The 21633-nt window shown below is 41.0% G+C and overlaps 2 protein-coding genes across 5 annotated transcripts in view; both read right to left on the minus strand.

Annotated features, from left to right (window-relative positions):
• The window catches only part of LOC108552996 (uncharacterized), an 8514-nt gene extending 4348 nt beyond the window's left edge, over nt 1-4166 (minus strand). The window contains 1 exon segment of the mRNA XM_083287405.1: nt 3943-4166. Within this exon segment, the coding sequence (XP_083143531.1) occupies nt 3943-3944 (2 nt within the window). The 5' untranslated portion in view covers nt 3945-4166.
• A 3940-nt stretch (nt 4167-8106) lies between these two features.
• Nucleotides 8107-21633, minus strand: part of LOC108552992 (mucin-19) — a 39534-nt gene continuing 26007 nt past the window's right edge. For 3 of the 4 annotated variants that reach the window (XM_017907720.1, XM_017907718.1, XM_017907719.1), the window contains 11 exons: nt 18369-18514; nt 18120-18292; nt 15810-16080; nt 15542-15664; nt 15290-15460; nt 14673-14833; nt 14353-14606; nt 12555-14276; nt 10965-12469; nt 10764-10880; nt 8107-10688 (listed from right to left, as the gene is read on the minus strand). In XM_017907720.1, the coding sequence (XP_017763209.1) occupies nt 9477-10688; nt 10764-10880; nt 10965-12469; nt 12555-14276; nt 14353-14606; nt 14673-14833; nt 15290-15460; nt 15542-15664; nt 15810-16080; nt 18120-18292; nt 18369-18514 (5855 nt within the window). In that variant the 3' untranslated portion in view covers nt 8107-9476. The remainder of the gene's footprint in view (nt 10689-10763; nt 10881-10964; nt 12470-12554; nt 14277-14352; nt 14607-14672; nt 14834-15289; nt 15461-15541; nt 15665-15809; nt 16081-18119; nt 18293-18368; nt 18515-21633) is intronic. The other variant, XM_017907721.1, reaches the window with a different exon arrangement.

The raw sequence follows: 21633 nt of genomic DNA on the forward strand, positions 1-21633 counted from the left end.
TTTCCCTATCGCGAGCTGCTTTCGTTTTCGGCCGTACCGGTTTCGGCTATCCCTTCGGTGAAATCGTGACTTTCTGCCTTGCACCACATATCGTGCCGAGTGAAATCTTGAGAACTCATATTCGGAATATAATGAAGCCGAACCGAGAATTATTGAATCCCAAATTCGTTGAGTAATACGTTTGCAATTGCTAGGACAGGCACGGTATGTCACGATCTCGAAGAATTCTAATTCACGCGTTAATCGGATTTCGAAACGCACGATTTCTGCACTCTGCAGACAAAAATTTTATACCCGCGATTGAAAATTATTATATATGACGCGATAATTGGCATAATGGGATTTTAATTAGAAGTCTCGACGTTGACAGCTTTGAATAGCAATATCGCGGAAATGAAAATTTGTGACGTAAGTTCTTCCTCTGCAATTACAGATTTCAGATTTTTTTGAAGACACAGTCAGTGTGTAGGTTTAGTGTTTCTCGTGGCTCTTTAATTTTGAGAAAATATAGCAATATCGCGGAAATGAAAATTCGTGACAGAAGTGCTTCCTCTGCAATTACAGATTTCCTGAAGGCACAGGTAGTGCGTGGGTTTGGTGTTTCGCGTGGCTGTGTAATTTTTAAAAAATCGGGGTCTCCTTAGAAGAATAGTGAACGGGATAATGGAAAGTAGGATCTTATATCAAAAACCTTATACCCGTGATGAAAATTATTATACGTGTCGCGATAATTGGCATAATGGAATTTTAATTAGAAGTCTCGACGTTGACAGCTTTGAGTAGCAATATCGCGGAAATGAAAATTTGCGATGTAAGTTCTTCCTCTGCAATCACAGATTTTTCTGAAGACACAGGTAGCGTGTAGGTTCGTTGTTGCGCATGGCTCTTTAATTTTGAGAGAATCGGGGTCTCCTTAGGAGAATGGTGAATGGGATAGTGAAAGGTAGGATACTTTCGTGTCTCTTGTTTCTATACCAGTGTATAGTAGTTCCATCCGGGTTGGGATAGTTTATCAAACTAGTGGATAATTCACCACAGCCTCTGGTCTCGCTCTATTAATCGCACAGCGAACAGAAGCGTCCATTCTTTCAAGCGCGATCTATCAAGCCAGTGTTACTGAACTTTCTACCTTGTACCGGGTGAAAGTCGCGTTTGCAGCTTCTTTTTGTCACGTTTAATTTCCTTGCATCTTGCCGTCTTTTTATATGTTTCGCTCGCTGATCTAGATATTTATACGAATTCAACTCGTTCTAATTAATACCGTTCATTCCATCGACGTGATAGCTCAAGGAGCATTGCATTCTCATTAGAGCATATATCATTGTTGGAGAATATCGTGATGGCGAACTGAGGCAGTCTGTTGATCGTAATTAATTAATTTACGATAATCGAAACGTGTCGCTGGCTTCTTCGGTTAATTAGCTCGAATGCGTTAACGAAAGGTCTAGATAGAGGAGAAAAATAAGCTGCGTGGCTGAGAGCGGGAATAACTAGCGTAATGCACTTTTAACCCCTGAATCGCATTTACTTGTGCAAGATAAAATCAGAAATCCTTTCACTTTCACGGGCTTCAAGGCGAGAATCTCACGTGCGACACGTTTCTGTCGCCCACGTTATCCGGAATAACAATAAACGCGACAATTCGTCACTCCGTGATACGTTTCGATAATCGTACTCGTGCATTCCATTGATACACCGACTGTTAAGACACGTACGTTTTTAATTGTGCGAAGTAAGTAAAATTCTTTCAGGCAGATTGAGAATTAAATGAAATTCAAGGTGGAAAAATTGCACATATATAGAAATACAATAGAAAAAATTTTTACATATTTAAAAAAATATATATATACAAGGTGTGCAAGAAGGTTGGGACCAAACTGAGACTATGTGTTACCGAGATTAAATAGACGAAAAAAGTTCATATAAACTTATGTCCGAAAAGGCTTTAAGGAAAAGATATAAGCGTTCAAAGATGTACGAACAAAATTCGCCTTACAATTCATTATAGAGAATCGTATACATAGTATAAATTTTCAATAAGGAATTTTTTAAAGGGAGGTGATTTTTTCTTTTTTTTCCTTTTAAATTTTCGAAGATTTCTTATAAGTGTCACAAACATCAAAAATATCTTCAAAGGCTTATATCATTTTAATATAGCATTTTCAAACATAGGTGTATATGAACTTTTTTCATCTATTTGACCTCAGTAACATATAATCCAAGTTTAATCCCAATCTTTTTGGACACTCTGTACATATATGTATATGTAAATAATTCAAGCATATATAAAAAAAGTATATAAATATATATGTGTATATGAAAATAAATATTAGACGATATTAATTATTATATTGGTATATATACGTTAAAATGATATATAATTATTATATCTACATGATATTATATATAATATAGACTATATATGAATGTATATAATAAGTGTATATATATACATAATGCTTGGATGAGGAAACAGGTTTCTATTCTACGTTCATTTCGTCAAATATTCGAAAAAGAACGATTCGCTCGTGCATGACGAATTGCGCGAATTGATTTCGCTTTTTTTCGCGAAAATGACGAGGCTTAATGTTGAGCGTTAAAGATCGATGTTACGCTTTTATCGCAGTTCGCAGAAACGATTTCAATCGACTCGTTACGCAAAAACCAACGAGATTTGCACGCGCCCAAAGATGCGGAAATGTATGCGATGCAGCTTTGTATTTGCACGAATAATTGGCAAATTTATCGAGTTACGTATTTAAATTCCGCTTGAAAAACACGTCCTTGCGAAAAAATAGATTTGCATAATCGTATTCCACGATAGCGAAGTTGAACCGTATATTATACATTCGCACCAGTAATGAGGATAATTAATTTACTCGTGCATTAGAATTTTCTTTCTCGTAGAGAATACATTTGTATGTTATTTACTCTTCAATAATATCGATGTAACTTTATAGTTCTTCCTTTTCATTACATTTATCGTCATTCTTTTAAAATCATCAAGATTAAATTACTTCGATCGAACAAGAAGACCTAGTATTACTAATTTATGTAAACGTTAAAGTGGTTAGAATGTAATACTGCTCATCTTATGCAACGAATCTGCATACACGATAACGCGGTGTGCAACGTGATCCATTTATCGCGGTATATAAATTCGCAAGGTAAAGTGCGACTGTATGGTGCACGATCTCCTTGTCGCACTCAAAACATTTCTTATCATCGAACGAAAACAAAAGGTACGAATGGCCGTATTTTTATTTCTGAATTTTCCGGTAATCTTCGAGTGAAAAATTCGAGAAGTAACACGAGCGTGCAAAATCTTAAAATTAATTAATCGAATATATATATATATATTTTTTTTTTTTTGGAGTAATCTTCGATACTGCAACCATGTTAAAATATCTTCGAAAATCCTTGACTGCTTTCGAATTAAAAATTCGAGCAACGCGAAGGAAATGTCCTCGACAGATATCTTTAAATTATTCCAAGCTTGTACGATAAGAGTAAAAACAAAAATTTATTTATCGATACGACAGACATATCATTAAATCGTTGCAAAACATAAGAAACTTTATAAAATCGACATAATAATTCTTTGGAAGTCCTCAATTTATTTATTTTTTTTCTAGAAACGCTTCTTCGTAAATATACTATACTACTAAAAAAAAAAGAAAAAAAAGAAAATTAATTATTAATTAAGAAAATCCCAATTCTTGGGTATACCCATTACAAATCATCAGAATTCTTCTCTAATTACGCGAATGATTAAAATAATTATTCGCTGGTCGTCAAAATAAATTTAATTCGTGATCCAAAAATTTCTTTTTCTAAACTTATGTAACGAGTAGGAGAAAAATATGCGAATTCTAATTAAACGAATTTCTAATATGAAATAAGTACCAGGTATATTAGAATTGATTATTCAGAGGGACTCACATGATGGTAGAAGGTGGTGTGGCAGTGACGGACGTTCTCGGTCTTGCTGGACAGTGCAGCTGTTCGGTGTCCCAGGTAAGTTGAACCAGGTGAAGTCGACGTACGCCTTTATATTACCTTGGAGCCCGGACAGCTTGGTCTTGAGGCCACCTCCAATATCTTTGCTCCCTCGAAGTGTTAGTTCGGCTTTACAGATGGTAGGGGTTCCTTAGCAAAGTCCCTCGTCTCGTTCCTTTCCTTTCCTCGTGTCAAGTGTTATGGTCTTATGTCCCCACTCTCTTCCTCTGTCTCTCTCTTCCTTTCTGCCAATGTTAGTTAGGCATAATCGAGTGTGTAGATAGTGACAGTCGGATTACTGGAAGCCCAGATTGGCAAGCTTTTCGATACCGTGTTAAGTAGCTGTGTACTTCTTCCATACCAATCTATATTATGCTCAAAGTTTATCCCTCTCGTGCAATCGAAAAAAGAAAAAAATATTCCAGGGATTACGAATTTTGAGTACCATAACTTTATTTAGGTTAAGTCGAATATTATAGCTACCTGGAATTTATTCCATGATATTTCGAATAGAATTCGATTTTAATCGAATACGTGGATCGCTTGTAATCGTAATAGGAAATAATTAATTGAAATAAAAGAAAATGAAATTTGAAAGATTTTGGGCAGAAATAGAGCGCGATGTCGACAGTTTGAGTATTTAGAAATGATACTCGCACGTGATCACGGTATATTACACAGAATAAGTTGTTGCAATGCTATGTCCAACAGATAACACTTCGACCTACGGAAGTGTACAACTGTTCGACTAATCATTGTCTCGAACTGGCATGAATAATGAATAAATTTCTATATCCGTCTGAAGGAGCGTTATTATTCTGGTTTTTCAAGCGACATTTCAAATTGGAGACCATGATCGTTTAATACGCGTGTAATAGAGGGGATCTACATTTGAAATTACTTAGGGGATTCCATGAGTAGACTTAACGAGAATAGAAATGAATTTTCTCTGCTGACACAGAATGGCGTCGTTGGAATTAAGCACAATGGTAACTGGGACATCGCGGGGTAATTAACCGTGTACACGCTCGATAATTCAATTATTCCCGCTTTCGCGATGGAATTATTAACGATCGGCGATTTTGCGAAATTATCTCGACTTTATCCTAGTAATTCGATCGCACTCGCGATGTCGCTTCGTGAATCAGTGATCTAACACCGGGAACATCGGTTATTCAATCTTGCTGCTCTGTATATGTACACACGCGTTTATGCAATTGCCGATGCAGCATAATTTATTCCATTCCTTCGAAGCACGAGCCTCGAAAATATTTCCTCGCTAAAAAATCGCATGGTAATGTATGCAAAATTCGGCACGGCTAATCCCCGATCGGAACGATGGCTATGATATCGATTGCTATGTGTCACGAAAAAATAACTTTCACTTTGGCTTTCGGTTTGCGTTATCTCCTTTATATCAAGCTATTCCTCCACTTTGCGTTCACTGGTTCTACATGTTTCTGAAAGTACTCTCGATTTTTGCCAGCAAACCTGGACGCGATCATTCAAGCTTTCAAACGTGTTATTTAAACTAGATACGTTATGTGACACAGTGATATCGATTCACTTCCATCTACAACTTTATCTTAATTCTTCATCACCGATTTCGACACTTTTTAACCTAGAATTCCAACCTACACATAGAACAGATAATTAACATTAAATTCTGACAAATTTATAAACACGTTGTTTCCGTCTGAGATATCTTTTTATCTCAAATTATTCAGTTCGACTGTGACGAAAATTATTAAATATTGGTGTAATAGTTCTAAATGCTCATAAAAATAGAAGTATCTTCGAAATCGTGATATAATCCAACTGTTCATAGGCTTACATAATTAACTCTCTTAGAATTTGAAAATATTAAAAATTTTAATTTTTCTTCCTTACTTAGCTCTTCATATTTAAAATAAATTTCAGCATTTGTCTGGTGTATTCGATCGATTCGACAATTAATTTACCGATAGTTATTGACCATTCTGATCACTGGATATTACACGAGGAATATCTCGTTTCGAGAGAAGATCGTGCGTAGCTCTATCTCGTCAGGCAACTGCTCTTCCTCTCAGGGAACGTACAAGTTTTGCGTAATCCTTGAATTACGCTAGAAAGGACCCGAAACGACACGAAAGCATGAAGACGCAATTGCGACGACGAAAGCCAGTAGCTCGTATGGGGGCCTGTTATTAAAGGAAATTCCATGAATCAAAACTCCACGGTCTCTTCCTTCTTCCTTCTTCAACAATTACTTTCCTCCTGTGCTTCGTGCAGTCGCTTCTGTTTTGTAACGAACACGGTATGCACTGATCTTACGTAAATTAGTTGTGCGCTATCTCGGTAGTTCGATGAAATAAAATCGACTTAAAAATCCGTGACGTAAACGTGAAACTTTTGCGAGGAGAAAGGTGAATACGTTTTGTATATCTGTGGGTAATTACATCATAAATAAAGGACGAAATAAGACAGACCCGTTTGCGAGCCGTTTCCCACTTGCGGAGTCGATGAAAATGTATCAGTGGGTCACCGGAGACAGAGTTCGTTTCTAGCGACCTCCATTTTCATTCCTTCTCCTGCACGGGCTCTTGGTTTCTGTCTGTGGGAAATGGGACGTCTTAAAAGTCGAAAACGTCGACTGGAAACCCGATTGAAGAAAAATGGAAGATATTTTATTCGCATAGTGTCCATGAATAGCAAACTTTCTTCGTTCATCCGACGAGAATTATCTAACGTGTCTGCGGAATTTTAGACAGGTCGGCTTTTGATACTTTCGATTCCTCCGCGATGGAATAAACGGCAGAAATTTGCACCTGTCGATTTACTACAACGTTCCAATTATTTTTCACGATTCGATTCACAAAAAATTAGTATCGTATCGCAAAGTAAGTCTATCGCGCTGGTTTTCTCTCATAACCTAAAAATTCACGTCGATCTGGCCATTAGACACAAGAGCGAATCATTATAAGTGGTGAAAATCATGCGACTAGGTGTGATCGTAGCTTATCATTCCGGCAATTGCGGTTAACGTAGAGAAACTGCATTTTGTGCCTATTCTTTTCCCTTTATTTAGCATACTACTTTCTATGCTAACAACATCGCTATTGGAACTATTAATTAGTGTCACACGTCGAACGGGAGGGGGTCCTCGATGATGGTCGTCTTCGAATGTTCCGAAAAATGACTTTCTCGATTCGATAAAATAGCGAAAGGAGTAATTTGCACGCCATTTGTCCGATGTAGAATTTGATTACTCACGTTTCTACTCAACGCCCTTCGTGGTGTATGAATTATGCGCGGCAGACACGACTTTCAATCTATCGAGGTTATAGGATATAAAATCGCGGTACTTAATTATTGCAAATATTTCATCATCGATAATCGACGTGCATAATTTCCCTGAGAAAATGCAATAAAAATATCGACGGAGTTATAGTGATTAAAAGTTTAATATTTCAGGTAGACACTTGCAAAATTCTTGGGTGATGCGGTAATTTATAACGTCGTTTGGGGACTGCTGTGCCGATCTAAGGTATATCTTTAGTAATTCGCAGGCTTGTTCTCCTTATTGAGAATTTCATTTAGGAGGTCAATGTGATTAAACGAACGTCTTCGTCATTAAGTGGAAAGTCACCACACCTCTCTTATATGGAACAAACGAAAGTTTAGCCTCGGGCTGTATAAACAAATGACAAACGTGTTCCTTTTTCTATTCAGTAAGGCGGAAGAAGGATCGTATAACTCATTATCGTGTAATAAGTCGTGTAATAACTATATTATAGTTATTCGTGTAATAATTAAAGTATTCCAAAAAATTAATTGGATTTATGGAAGGTGCAACTTGCAAGGTTCATAAGTTTTTGTACAATTATCATATTTATTCTAAGTTCGTAATATTACATTAGACAACCACGATAAAATGGCACGATTATCGAAGCTTCGACCTAAGTGTGCAAGAGAGACAATAAAAAGAGATTCTCGTGGACGCAAAACGATCGTCGATCTCGCAAGGATTTATCGTAATATACCCTTAACTCCTAGTAGTAACAAGCGGCAAATAAATAATAATTGCATCGAGAGGAAGCTGGAAAGTGGTAGGTAGAGATAGGAACGAGAGATGAACACAGAATCAAGGCAAGCTTAAGTAGTGCATAAAGAACGTTTAAAATTCACTTCCCGTCATTGACAGGAAGCACAGAGAAATCCGGAAAAGAAAGTAAACGAATTGAAGGGATACATCAATTGCACGAATCGCGTCATCGATATCGATATACCTCTCTAAAATATATACAAATATAAATCGCCAATGAGTTTCTCGAATTGTAAAAGTAAGATCCAGTCGAATTTAATTGGTCAACGACGATTAACACAGACGCTATATGATTACTATTTAACCCCCTACGATGAAAAATCTTATTTCATTTGCGAAACATAATTATAATCGATCACACCATTTTTCATTTTAATTTATAAAATAAAAACAAATTGCCAAGAATACTTGACTGGACGATAAAAGTGTTTGCAAAAAAGAATAATAAAACAGAAAAAAAATTTGTAAAATATAAATATCCGATCATGTAAATTCTATATTATTCAGGATCATAGAGGGTTAAAAGACATGTCTGAATCTCGAGTATTTTTACTCAATTTCTTGGCCTAATTTTACCATTTTTTTTGGTCCCAGTTTCTTGCTCTTTCTCGCTGTTTCAATTTTCCAAAAAGGGGTAACTCGTCGTTATTTACAAAATTTGGAAGAGTAGGGGACGTTATTTACAACGATTCGTCGGCGACATCGAATCGCACACACCATCGGCTTCTCTCTCGCGATTTGGATCGGCGAGCACAGCTTGACTTTCACTCCGGACAGTGTGCTTTCGCGTCGCGGCACCTCGATCGCCTTGGATCTTTCTTCCTCTTTGTCTCCCCATTCTCGTTACCTCGGGAAAGCATTCTGCTATGCCCGTTCCACGTGTCTCAATGGTAAAAAGAACCTGAACGTGAACCGTTACCACGTTATAATTAAACGTTACCTCACGCCTTGTGTCTTTCGTCGCAGAATCCGAATAGTCATCTACTACAATGATACCTTTCAACTCTGCTCTGTCGATATAACCTATCACATGTACTCAAATGTATACAATGTACGCTAAAAATTGCGAAGAAACCGAAAGAAACTCATCATCGCGAAGAGACAATGGTTTCCAGACGAAGATCAAAATAGATCAAAATCGGTGATCATCGTAATATTTCTTTGGAAAATTAATTTCCTCCAGAAAGTTGTCATAAAGAATTAATACTTCTGCGCAGAGTATAGCAAAGATTAACCGGATAGATATTCGCAAAATTGCCTTCTCGAGGTAACGAGTTTACCCTAAACTCTGTCACACTCCCTGCATTCGAATCTTCGTTTCCTACTTTCTCAAAGAGATGAGAAGAAGAAGAGAATGTGCCGCGATATCCGAGATCCGTCGACAGTGAAGCATCTAGACTAACAGATTATCGTCCTGGCAGGCTGGACCCATGCTAGGCCAGTTGCAGGCGCCTGCGCCGTTGTCAAAAGTTAAATGCACAGGGCAGTTGAACACGTGGAGCGTGAACTTCTTCTTCCACTCGTCCCAATGGCAGGCGTAGAACTTGCTGCAGAAGTTAGGGTGTCTGAACAGACCTGGTCTGGCGCAGTTGGTTGCCCCATCGATGATCTCTTCCGACTCGCCGTCTCCTGACAAACGATCCACAGGAGAGCCGAAGTCTTTGGCAATTCCGATCGAGTTGGTCGGGGATGCAACGTTGCTCAGACTCTTAGCAGATCTGAAATTGGCAGTGTGTCCGCGATTGGAGAATCCGGAGACGCTGGCGCGAGCACCTAGGTTCGAGGAAGGAGTGATGCTAGGTAGATAGCTAGACGATAGAGTCTCTTGGGCCTGGCTGCTCGAGGAGCTCAGAAGTTGCGCGATTTGATTGTTCCAGACCTTTATTGGCTTTGTCACAGAGGAGTCGTAGTTGGTAGCATAGTCTTCGCTCTCGTTTGACCCATCCTTTTCGAGGTCTACGTAAATCTCTGACTCGTCATAATTGGACAGGTCTACTTTGCCCTTTGACGAGTTGATCAACTTGGAACCGGGACCTCTGAGATTGGCGAAGGGATCTCCTCTGCAGGTGCACTCTGCACCGAGTTTTCCGAGCAGTAGAGGGTGCAGATCGCTCCATTTCACGATCACCTTGGCCTTGCCTACGGCTGTCGACTTGGCAGTGGTTTGATAAGATGTAATGGAAGTTGGTCTCGAGTATCCTCCGGAATAAGTCGTCACTGAGAAAGGTGATTGCGTTCTAGTGACTGAGGATGGTGTCGATGGACCGTAACCCTGACGAATCGTGGATGAGGAAGATTGAGTCCTGGAGTAATCGGCTCCAGAGATGGACCCCGTTGTGTAAATATCGTATTTATTTGGAACGTATTTGGTGGTGCCTCTGTTGTAGTTGGTAATGAGTTTGCCGACCTCGTTTCTAGGAATGTCTACGTTTGTAGGTGAACCATCGCTGCTGCCCGATGAAACAGTGTAACCGGGTTGTCCACTTGCGTACGTTCTCGAACCATCTCCTGGGACCAGTATCGATTGCTGATAGGTGACACCAGGCTGGAATGGTTTCTGGTAAGTTATATCGCCCGTTGGCAAGATGGAATCACCAGGCACATACTGAAATTTTAATATCATTACAGAATGACATTAAATAGAATTATAACAGTGTATAAAGAATTTTTAGAAAATCACCTGTGGTTTCTGTAACTTTGTGACGCCGGAGGGTGTCACGCTTTGTTCAAACGCATTCTCCGGGGTGGAAGTGTGAACAAAGCCAGCCGCTGGGGTGATGGCTGAACCCAAAACGAACTGAAAAATCCCATTAACGTTATTCTAACTAGTCGCGTACCAATGGAGTTGTAGTTTTAAGTCAACAAATTCTTCAAATCATACCGGTTCTTTCAAAGGATGTTGTCTTGTTGGAATATTGAATATCGATGCAACTGGTGTAACAGTTGGAACTGGTGCATTTGTAAAACCAGATGGCTTCTGATAAGTGTTCACAACTGTAGATGAACCGATTGATCCAGAATCACCGAATCCTGGCGTATTATACAGTTCAACGTTCAAGAATGGTGTTGGAGTAGCTGTGCCGATTATATTGCTTTCTGTCGAAGCAATAGGTAATATCTTGGTCACTCCCGTTTCGAACGGAATGCTAGGGGTAGGATAGGAATAGCCAGTAGCCTTTGAAGGCCCTAAATTAATAGGTCTCTGAGCGATGTCTAGGCCGTGTGCTAAAGTCGTTCCTGAATAAACCTCAGTAGAACTTTCAGTAGAAGATTTTGTGTATCCTGCCACATTGCCTGCGAATGCTTCCGCGCCAATATTCTCGGTATTAGAAGTAAGACTTGGTTTTCTTGTACTAAATGTGTAGCCGTGGCCAGCTCCCAGGGTGATAGGGGTGAAACTTGTCTTGGTAGGTCCAGTATTAGCGAATCCAGTAGAAATTGAACTATCTTTGCTACCAGGAAGAAGAGTATCTGGTGGAATTGTGCCACCAGCTGGTCTGTAGTCTGGAATGTCGTTCTCAGTGTACTTCGTGGTCACGTCGCCATTGTTAAACCTAATCGTACCGCGACCTCCATTGTCGTAATATTCGTTGGTCTTGTAACCAGTGCCAGAAGTCGATACCACACCTCCAATTTTGTTTCCGTAGGAAGATCCTGGAGTCACACCACCTGGTTTTGTCGAATAACCTGAATCGTATCCTCCAGGAGCTGTGTGACCCGTGAGAACTACACCAGGAGCTGTTTGTCCCGTGAGAACTATTCCAGGAGCTGTTTGTCCCGTGAGTACTACTCCAGGAGCTGTTTGACCTTTTATGATAGTTCCAGCACCTGGTGCTCCAGTTACTACGACACCTGGTGAAGGTGTTCCATATATTACAGTTCCAGGGCTGGCTGAACCAGAGTATACAGTTTTGACTCCATCGCTAATTACGTAGCCAGGTGTGCCTGGGCCAGTTTTCGTGTAGCCTGGGTGGTCACCTCCAGTTATTATACTACCTTGGTCAGATGAACCTGTATAGACCGTGCCAGAAGTACCTCCATGGGTGATAAGTGTTCCTTGTGAAGAGTCTCCTGTGATAATTGTTCCCTGAATACCGTGTCCTGTCACGATAGCACCTGCTCCTGTTCCTGTTGTAACGCTGTAGCCACTGGTTGGTGTAACACCTCCATGATACGTTGTGCTTCCGATGGAAGGTACGTGACCTATATATGAAGTAGTATTCAGGCTTCCCCTGCCTCCACTGGTGCCATGATAAATACTTGTTCCAGATGTAACTCCATGACCTGAAATATCTGTTCCGTAGGTTTGGCCACCTGGTGATTGTGAAGGCCAGTAGCATGTGATGCAGGTTGGCTGATTAGGCTTCTCCACGAGAACAGGTCCAGCTGCATGGTAAGTAAGAATATATTAAAGCTTTTAAGCAGGTTCGAGTAAAGACTACCAGATAATACTTTTAGAAGATAGACTTACGAGTTTGTGAATATATGCCAGTTACTCCACTAGAATCTATACCAGTTCCAATTATACCAGAGCTTGCGTAGATGGGCGTTTGCGTTGGTTGAGTACCAAATATGTTGGGTTTTCCAGGTATCGAAGATCCACCATGACCTCCCAAACCAGATCCCGGATATTTTGATCCTGCTTGCCCAGGATAGGGGTGTCCAGCTGTTCCTGTGGATCCTGGTATCGCTGATCCCTGTTGTGGATATTGTGCACCAGATGAACCAGGGTAGCTGCCTCCTTTTATTCCTGATCCACTGTAATCTTCCGTCACAATGATCGGAGTTCCACTACTTCCTCCTGAAAATCCTCCAGTAGCTCCCGCATGAGCACCACTTGAGCCTGTATATCCTCCAGCACCAGGTCCTGTGTAGCTTGTTCCAGTGGATCCTCCATGAACACCACCTGGTCCCACATATCCTCCAGTGGACCCGGCATGAGCACCACTCGTTGTACCTGAATATATTCCTGTAGTAGATCCTCCATGAATACCACTTGTTCCTACATATCCTCCACTAGATCCTCCGTGAACACCACCCGTTGCTCCAGAATATCCTCCATCGATAGATCCCGATCCAGTACCGTGACCAATTGGACTTTGTCCGGAATGTCCCTTATCAGGTGTGTAACCTGTACCAGTTGTTCCAGTATATACTCCGCTTGTTCCCGAATGCCCGATGCTTCCTGCTCCGGTATAGCCTATACCAGTAGATACTTGACCAGTACCAATTGTTCCTGAATATTCGTGACCAGTTCCAGTTTGGCTCGCTCCTGATCCAGGGAATCCACCCCCAGTAGTTCCTGAGCCGCCACCAGGCACTTGACCACCGTATGGAGTTCCATGGCCACCTGATCCTGCTGCTCCAGAATACACACTTCCAGTTGTTCCAGAATATACACCAGATCCTTGACCACCATAGGTCGTTCCCTGACTACCTGCTCTTGCTGTTCCAGACTGGCCACTTCCAGTTCCAGTATACACACCAGATCCTTGACCACCATACGCCGTTCCCTGACCACCTGCACCTCCAGAATAGCCACTTCCAGTTGTTCCAGTATACACACCAGATCCTTGGCCACCGTAGGAAGTTTTATGACCACCTGCTCCAGCTGTTCCAGAATACACACTTCCAGTTGCTCCAGTATATACAGATCCTTGACCATCGTACGTCGTTCCCTGACTACCTGCTCCTGCTGCTCCAGAGTAGCCACTTCCAGTTGTTCCAGTGTACACACCAGATCCTTGGCCACCGTAAGAAGTTCTATGGCCACCTACTCCAGCTGCTCCAGAATAGCCAGTTCCAGTTGCTCCAGTATAACCACCAGGTAATTGACCAGTATAGGATGTTCCACCAGTGGCTGATCCAGTGTGTCCAGTTCCAGCTGTTCCTTGCCCGAACGCCGATCCATGATCACCGGTGTATCCAACTCCAGCATGTCCTATATCACCTGTCGAGACAGTGTACCCTCCTCCCGCCGTTCCCGTGTATCCATGAGGTAATCCACCTGTGTAGTATCCACCAGTGCCTGGGGTAGACCCAGTACCGTATACTCTGTTGTCATATTGCGATCTCGTATAATCAGTGCCACTGTAGCCAACTACCAACCAGGGCCACTCGCAAACTAGCTTTTGCTCGTCGAAGATCAGTCCGAACGGGCATCGGAACTCGTAAGCCATTATTTCAGGACCACCTATCGCGTAATTTTCAATCAGTGATCGCATTCGTTTGATAGAAAATTAGAAATTCTTTGAGCGAAAGATATAAACCTAAATCAATGCAGGCGAAGAACCAACGGGGATTTTGAGGATCCGCATAGTAACCAGACTTAGCAGGACACTCGAATCTTACACGTGCTACAGGTGCAATTTCACTGCTTCCAGGACACGGAGAGCCCTCGGGCATGGATCCTGGCCAAACACAAACTTCTGTACGCTCATCGAAAGATAAACCTGCTGGACAATCAAACTCGAACACCGAATAGTCCTCCACTTCTTGGTTGAATTTAACGCAACGATAGAACCTGAGCAGGAGAACGGTTATTAAGAAGATCCGAGCAAAGATCAATTTAAGGTAAATATTTATTTACCTATTACAACTCTTAGGATGAACAAAGTAGCCTTGTCTGGAGCAGGTGAACTCGGTTTGAGTGTTCTCGCGAACTACTCTGATGTGTCCTTCCGTGTCTACCACACGGACAACTCGAAAGTCGGACGATTTGACTTTGGTTGGATATTCAAGTTCTTTTTGCTAAAATTATAAATTATTAATTATTTGAATATTTTGTAAAACAGTCATAACACTAAGAAATCATAAGCATTCTATTCACTGATTGTTCATCAATGAATAGAATTTTTCATAAAATATATGAAAATAATTTAACTTCATCAATCGTTGAAATCGATTTGAACAATGTTCTAATCAGCTATGCATTGCCATCTACTGATACATAGTTCGTGATTTTGACTTTCACCAAAAGGTGGCGTACCAATGAAGGTTTTAGCCGAACTTGTAGCATTAATATCGCAAACTTTCGACAAATGAAAATTATTTTATCATAATTAGAACATTCAATCGAATTCAAATTAAATGAAACATTATTAATAAAAATCGTAACATCTTTTACAAAATATTCCATTTACCAAAGAGAACTGATTATGTTAACCAATGTTAATAAGAATAATTATCATAATTATATTCATTTACGTGTAAATCATCTTCCAAAGCATTCAAAACAGCAGCTCTCGATTTCCTCTTGAAATCCGAGAAGGAATGATGAATATTATGCGTGAGAGTCATACCACAATCGGTTTTGTAATCATTCTCTATATCGTGTATCGCCAATCCTGGAAGATCACGAAGCAGCGCGTATTTCCCCTAAAAAATACCAGGTGGAACAATCGATTATTTTCAGAAAATATTTTCACATAATCGAAAACGGCAACGAAAATTCCCAACCTTTATCGCAACTGATATCCTATCTTCAAAAGCGATCCACTTTTTGTCCTTAAAAGCGTAAGGAGCAGTCAGGTCTTCGTCTCTTTCCACTGTCCATTCTCCACCCTTCATCAGATCGCACAGCTGAAATAAAACGTGCGATACAATGGAACGATAAAGTAGAAATCGATAATGCATCGATTCGATCAAGTATCCGAATGATATCCTTCTGTTCCATTTACTCGGCGAGTGTCAGTAAACCTGGCCGCAAACATCACGAGCTTCACACCTGTTTCTGATCAATGATAACCGGCTGCATCTCTTCACTTGGAGCCCTTGGGGCATTGTCGTCCTGATCCTTCAGCGTGAACTCGTAGGCATTGGCTGGCAATGACATCAGGATCTTTCTCTTAGGTGCGCCCAATCCGCTGATTAAGTCGATCAAGCTGTCCGCGTTGAACATGTCGAAGAGACCCATCAATCGTGACGGATGGAAAGTGCGATAGGCCTCGTCATCTTCGATCAGGTAGTGCGTCGGGATGGTGAATAGATCCACGTACCTGTCGACAAAAACACGGAACTCGATGAAAATTTGCATGAACGCGCGTTTACAGGCAAGAATGAGCTAAAAAGGGAGAAAAAACACAGAGAGAAAAGTGGTCAGTCGATTTATAGAATACCATGAATCATTTCTGAAAATACACCAACGTCTGTTCGCGTTTCGAAACAACGTAATCATCCCGTGCAACGCGCTGCGTGCCTCATAAGCTGATTACGATTGCCACAATGTGTAGCCTGGTGAGCACATTCAGAACGATCTCATTCATATTTCAAGAACCGCTCCGAGTACCCTAAACTCATCCATATTCAATGAAATATCCGTGTACTATGCGAGAATCATCGACATGCTTTCCTGGTATTCGCTCTTGCCCAACTCGCACCTTCAATTCCTATTCTCGCTGTGCCACGATTATTCGACGAGACGCACAAACGTATCGGACAATCGAAATACAAAAATATGATATCAAAATATCAGGAGTCAACTCTCGCTCAGAGTTCGAACTGCGTGGTTCGTTCGAAGATTCATTAACACATTGAGTGCGGCACCGACTTTGCTATACTTTCCGCTCAGACGCCAGCGAGTGTGCATGAGCACTATGCATGCACTCAAATGTACTGAGAAGTATGAACAGAAGATTACTTTGTCTCACTTTGTCGTTTGGACTGTGAGAATGGTGCAGCCAATGTACAAATATACAAATTATAAACAGAAGATAATAGAATAGGGAATAACAGAAAGGCAAAAAGCCGATCACCAAGAGACGATCAGTCAAAAAAGCCAGAGAAGTGTAAAGATTTCAGCAGAGGGAATTTACTTTTTATAATATATTAATTGTCATGAATAATTTAACCCTTGACAATGTCGATCTCACGTATCGATGTCGACCAAACGAAAAGTTCGCTGTCAATCTCTAGAATGCACACCGGCCAAACGTCTACTGTCAGACCCCAGAGACTGACGCAGCACTCGACGTGTTAAACAAGTGAAATTCGAATTACAAAAGGAAGTTCTCCGCACAATCGAAGAAAGCGAAGCGAACAAGTTCCTTGACATTTTTCGAAACCTTTCATCCCGGAATTTTATTAGCAATAAAACCCGCACGAAGCAACCGATCGTTCCACGCATCGGCGTTCCCTCTGTCACAATCGACGCGCCGCGCCGCGACGCGACGGCCTGTCGTCGATCTCATTCGCATTCCCTGTCAACCCGTTCCTTGCACCCGAGTTCTCATCCATATTCAATGAAAAAATACCGATCGGAATCGTCGACTGTCGAACGGACGTTCCGCTAATTGCGAGGCGCGTGAAAATCCGCGGACAATCGTACGATCAAATGGTGCATCGGCTCGTCGTGGCATTCCTCGCGCGCTATCGAGCCGACAATTGGCACAAGGTTAGGCAGATACGCCGAACATGGACAAGTAGTTTTTACTGAATCCGTTTTCACTTAACCTGTCGGCCAATATTTCATGGACTTAACTACACCGACGACGGGATTCGTGGAACGTGTCTGGCTTAGGTCTGGGTTAGGCGCAGACGAGGTTCCTTGACGGATTTTTGAACGCTGGAAAAGGCAACAGCCGTGACAGGGTTGCACCTGTCGAGGAAAGTGGAAAGGTGTCGTGGTGGTATTTAATTGTAAAGAGACAGCGACAATATCGCAATTTTCATACTTCCATCGTCCTTTTACCATAGCTTCTGTAGTGTAGGATATTTTTACTTTTGCCACGAGTGTCTTCTATGATTAGTGACTGACAAGGTTCATAGGTGAACACGTGCTAGAGAACGTTTTACGTGTCTACATCTTGATAATTTAGTGACGATACAGAATATTCGTAATTTGCATTATTTTTCGTGTCTTCGATGTATCAATAATTTGTCGAATTTTAATTTAGTTTTAATTCAAAAAGATGGATCATTGAAAATCGTTCGAAAAAAATTCTAACGAATAATAATTATATTTTAATTGTCTAATTTTGAATAATTCCATATTCGTTAAAATTTCTTATCGTATCGAGTAAAATAGGGGAATTCTTACTTTGATAATTTCTTCAGATCGAATTGCTTCGCCATGTCTTCCGATTTCGTGGGTAGGACCAAGAAGATTCTCTTGTCGTAGGATTTTCTCGTCAGTTCGTCTTTTAGGTCCGTCACGAACTGGACCAGACGCTCCTTAGTCCCTGCAGTCATGTTCAATTCGACTCCATCAACCTGTGGGAACAGATTAACCTCGTTGGAAAAGAAGAGGAAGATTTTCGCGGCGGTGGAGAGCAGAAATGCGAATTGCCTCTTTCAAAACTCCGATCAAACGAGCGATGATCTCTTGACGAACTGTGCCGGAAGTTCTCAGCGTCTGTCCAGGGTCGTCCACAGAAACCACGAACTGAAGAGGCGGAATAATCTCCTTCAACGACTTCCGAAAGTCCTCGAATTCTGCGAAGCATGGGGATTAGTGAAAATGTGAAAGTGATCGATATAAAAATGGAAAAAAAGGCACAAATGGCGCCGTGTTAAAAACTACGCAAGGAATTTAAAGAAAATTATACTTTTACAATTTTAAATAGAATTTTTAGGCTTCTTGTTATTTCTCATGTAGGAATTAAAAAATATAGGTACAGAGTATCTTCGTGAATTTTTATCGTGGCAAGATGAATTTTTCGTAATTCTCTTCGTAATTATGCTGCTTTCTAGAGACGCTGTTGCAGCATCATTTTACGTTTCTTCAAATTATTGTAATTTTGCAGGATGGCTGCAGTAGTCCTTTCGAAAATTTAAACGTGAATGAGATTTCGCGATAGCAAGGTTCAATGGTAAAAAGAGACGTTCGCAACAACTTCCGGCTTCCTTTCCACGTGATTATCAATCTCGTCGCGCTGTCAACAGAGCACGTGCTGTTAGGTGAAGCGAAATCTCTGCACCGTGCACTATTAATCACGAACTTTCGCGTATTTTCGTAATTGGCCGCGACAATGGCCTTTATCAAATATATACTTCCTAGTAACAACCACCCTGTAACTACGATAATCTCTTAATTGTAAAAATCACGTTGATATTGCCAATTCTCTGTCGTTTCTCGATATAATCTATCATTCTCTGTACAACAGTCTCTCGATATTTTTAATGCATAATTTAAAATCGATTTCCAGTGTCAAGGCACAGAGCAGGTCGTAGTTATTCTATCATATTCCGTCTAAAAAATTTATAATTGACTTGTCAAAGGATTATGCATGCATCTGGGATGCATGTCGACGAGTAGTAATTTTCGGCGTACATGGTGTAAGGATTTGACGTCACGAAAGCACAATTATCTCATTTTTTAAAGCTGCGTATAAAAATGGGCCATATGAGAACAGGTTTGCTCAAAATATCTCTCAGCAATGCCAACCTGGATGCACTCCAATGAGTAATTTTTTCCCAGTAATTATGATCGAGTAAGTCGCTGTGTATTATACGAGACGAATTCGTGTGACTGTACCACGATTACATTACTGTTGCTGCAAGTAAGTGAAAGTGTGCGTAATAAAAAGAAAAAAAAAAGAAGTCCCGCTATTCTTCGGAATATTTATCACTCAAAAACGAGGCTAGATTTTAAAGAAACAGGATTGAACGCTGACACTCGAAATGAGATTCAGCAGACTGCGAGGGAAAGTGATATTTGTTACATCTGGATCACCTATAAGAACCACTTTCAACGCCACTGTCCTCGCGTTTCATTAGCCACACCCATGCACGAATTTGGCACGGACACGTGACATTTTTCGAAACTCATCCAAACACATCGCGTGTCAAATTTTTACCGTGGCAAGACAGCAATTCGAATTATTACAAATTCAATAATATCATTAATCGATATTACAAGTTTGATAATAATTATTGCATTTTCTGTCATGCTGCTGTATTTAAACGTATCTTGTTTCTCTTTTGGTAATATTTAATGCTATTATAGCATACAGCAATGTCACTGTAGATATGTATATTCTTATTCTACTTCATCGGTTATCCCACAGTCAAATTTTCACCGTGACAAGACAGGAATTCGAATTATTACAAATTCAATAATATCATTAATCGATATTACGAGTTTAATAATAATTATTGCATTTTCTGTCAAGCTTCTGTATTTAAACGTATCTTGTTTCTCATTTGGTAATATTAAATGCTATTATAGCATACACTAATGTCACTGTAGATATGTATATTCTCACTATACTTCGTCGGTTTCCCCACAGTGGGTAACGATAATTATCCGCCATATTATTACATTCTTTCTCAAATTCCCTCGATTAATGCATTTTACATCTCAATGCAAACCAATTTGCGTACACTTAGTACTTCATTAAGCGAGGTACTTCATTAAAATTACTCTCAGACACCGATTTAATGCTGCAAGAGACTCGATCCCGAGCCTTTCGAGGTTAACAATTTTTAAGATCGAGCACTCTCGCTCCGCCCCTCTCGCTGTACCCTCAGCCTGTACGATTAAAATAATTCTCGACGGACCAAAAATAATTCCACGCAATCGAATCACGCAATCGGACCAATTAGTAAGGCTCCTGAAAAGACGAGTCGAAGGCGCCGAGTCGCACGTCGAACCCGTTCCAATTCGACCAGGCTGTTGGATTTTAATTGACTCTGGCCCGTTCGTTATCAAAAAGATGTTTTTTTCCACGAAACGAGGCGTCGGAGCGAGGACCATTCATGGCGAGGAACAGCGGCGGCGAAACGAAGGAGAAGAAGAAAAAGAAGGATCACCGTGGAGCTCGTTTTCGATTATGTCACAAACGTGTAGACACTTCTGTCCTCGTCTCCGATTTTTCCTCCCTTTCCAGCCTCTTTCCACTTCGTTCCCTTTTTTCCCTCGCACATCCCGTGCCCGATCTCGCGATCCGCGGTCTGCACCACGAATATCGAATTTCACGCGTGACATACCGTCGTCAGCCGATCCGTTACGCATAAAACATCGATTTTGCCGAAATTTCGAAACCTTCCTCCATCTTCCTCTTCTTTCTCTTCGGCTTTTCCTTCTTTCTCGTCGCTCTCCCGCCTCGTCTTCGGCTTCCACCGGGGAGCTTTTGCGCAACCGGTCGCGCTTTAACACGGCTTCGTTCCCCAATCCGATTTTTGCGCGCTGAACGCGCGGTTGCGGAGGGCCGCCGAGATTTATGGAACAAACAAGCTGTTGCAACCGTTTAATAATTACGGCATTGACTTGGTCGCGTATGGCGATCCGAGTCGGCCAGAAATCGCACGAGCAGGGTGCGGGGAGAGAAAATCGAAGAGACCGATGATCGGTTATGTTACCGGGCAAGGTGGAACGGGAATCGGACGAATAGCCGCATATTTTCTCACGATGCGTTCCGTGACGAAATTCCAGAACGAAGAGGAGAAAATACACGAGAGAAAAATAAAGATAAACCGGTCAGCCGGGCGACAGCTTTCGCGAAGATAGGTAAAAGTGAAAACATCCTTAAGCGTGCTCGAGGAATTTTGTCGAGAGGCTCGTTTGCAGCTCAATTGCAGGATTGATAAAAATCGATTGGACGTGGTAATTG

This window comes from Eufriesea mexicana, unplaced genomic scaffold, assembly GCF_001483705.2.
Source record: "Eufriesea mexicana isolate 0111107269 unplaced genomic scaffold, ASM148370v2 scaffold8839, whole genome shotgun sequence".
NCBI classification, from domain to species: domain Eukaryota; kingdom Metazoa; phylum Arthropoda; class Insecta; order Hymenoptera; family Apidae; genus Eufriesea; species Eufriesea mexicana.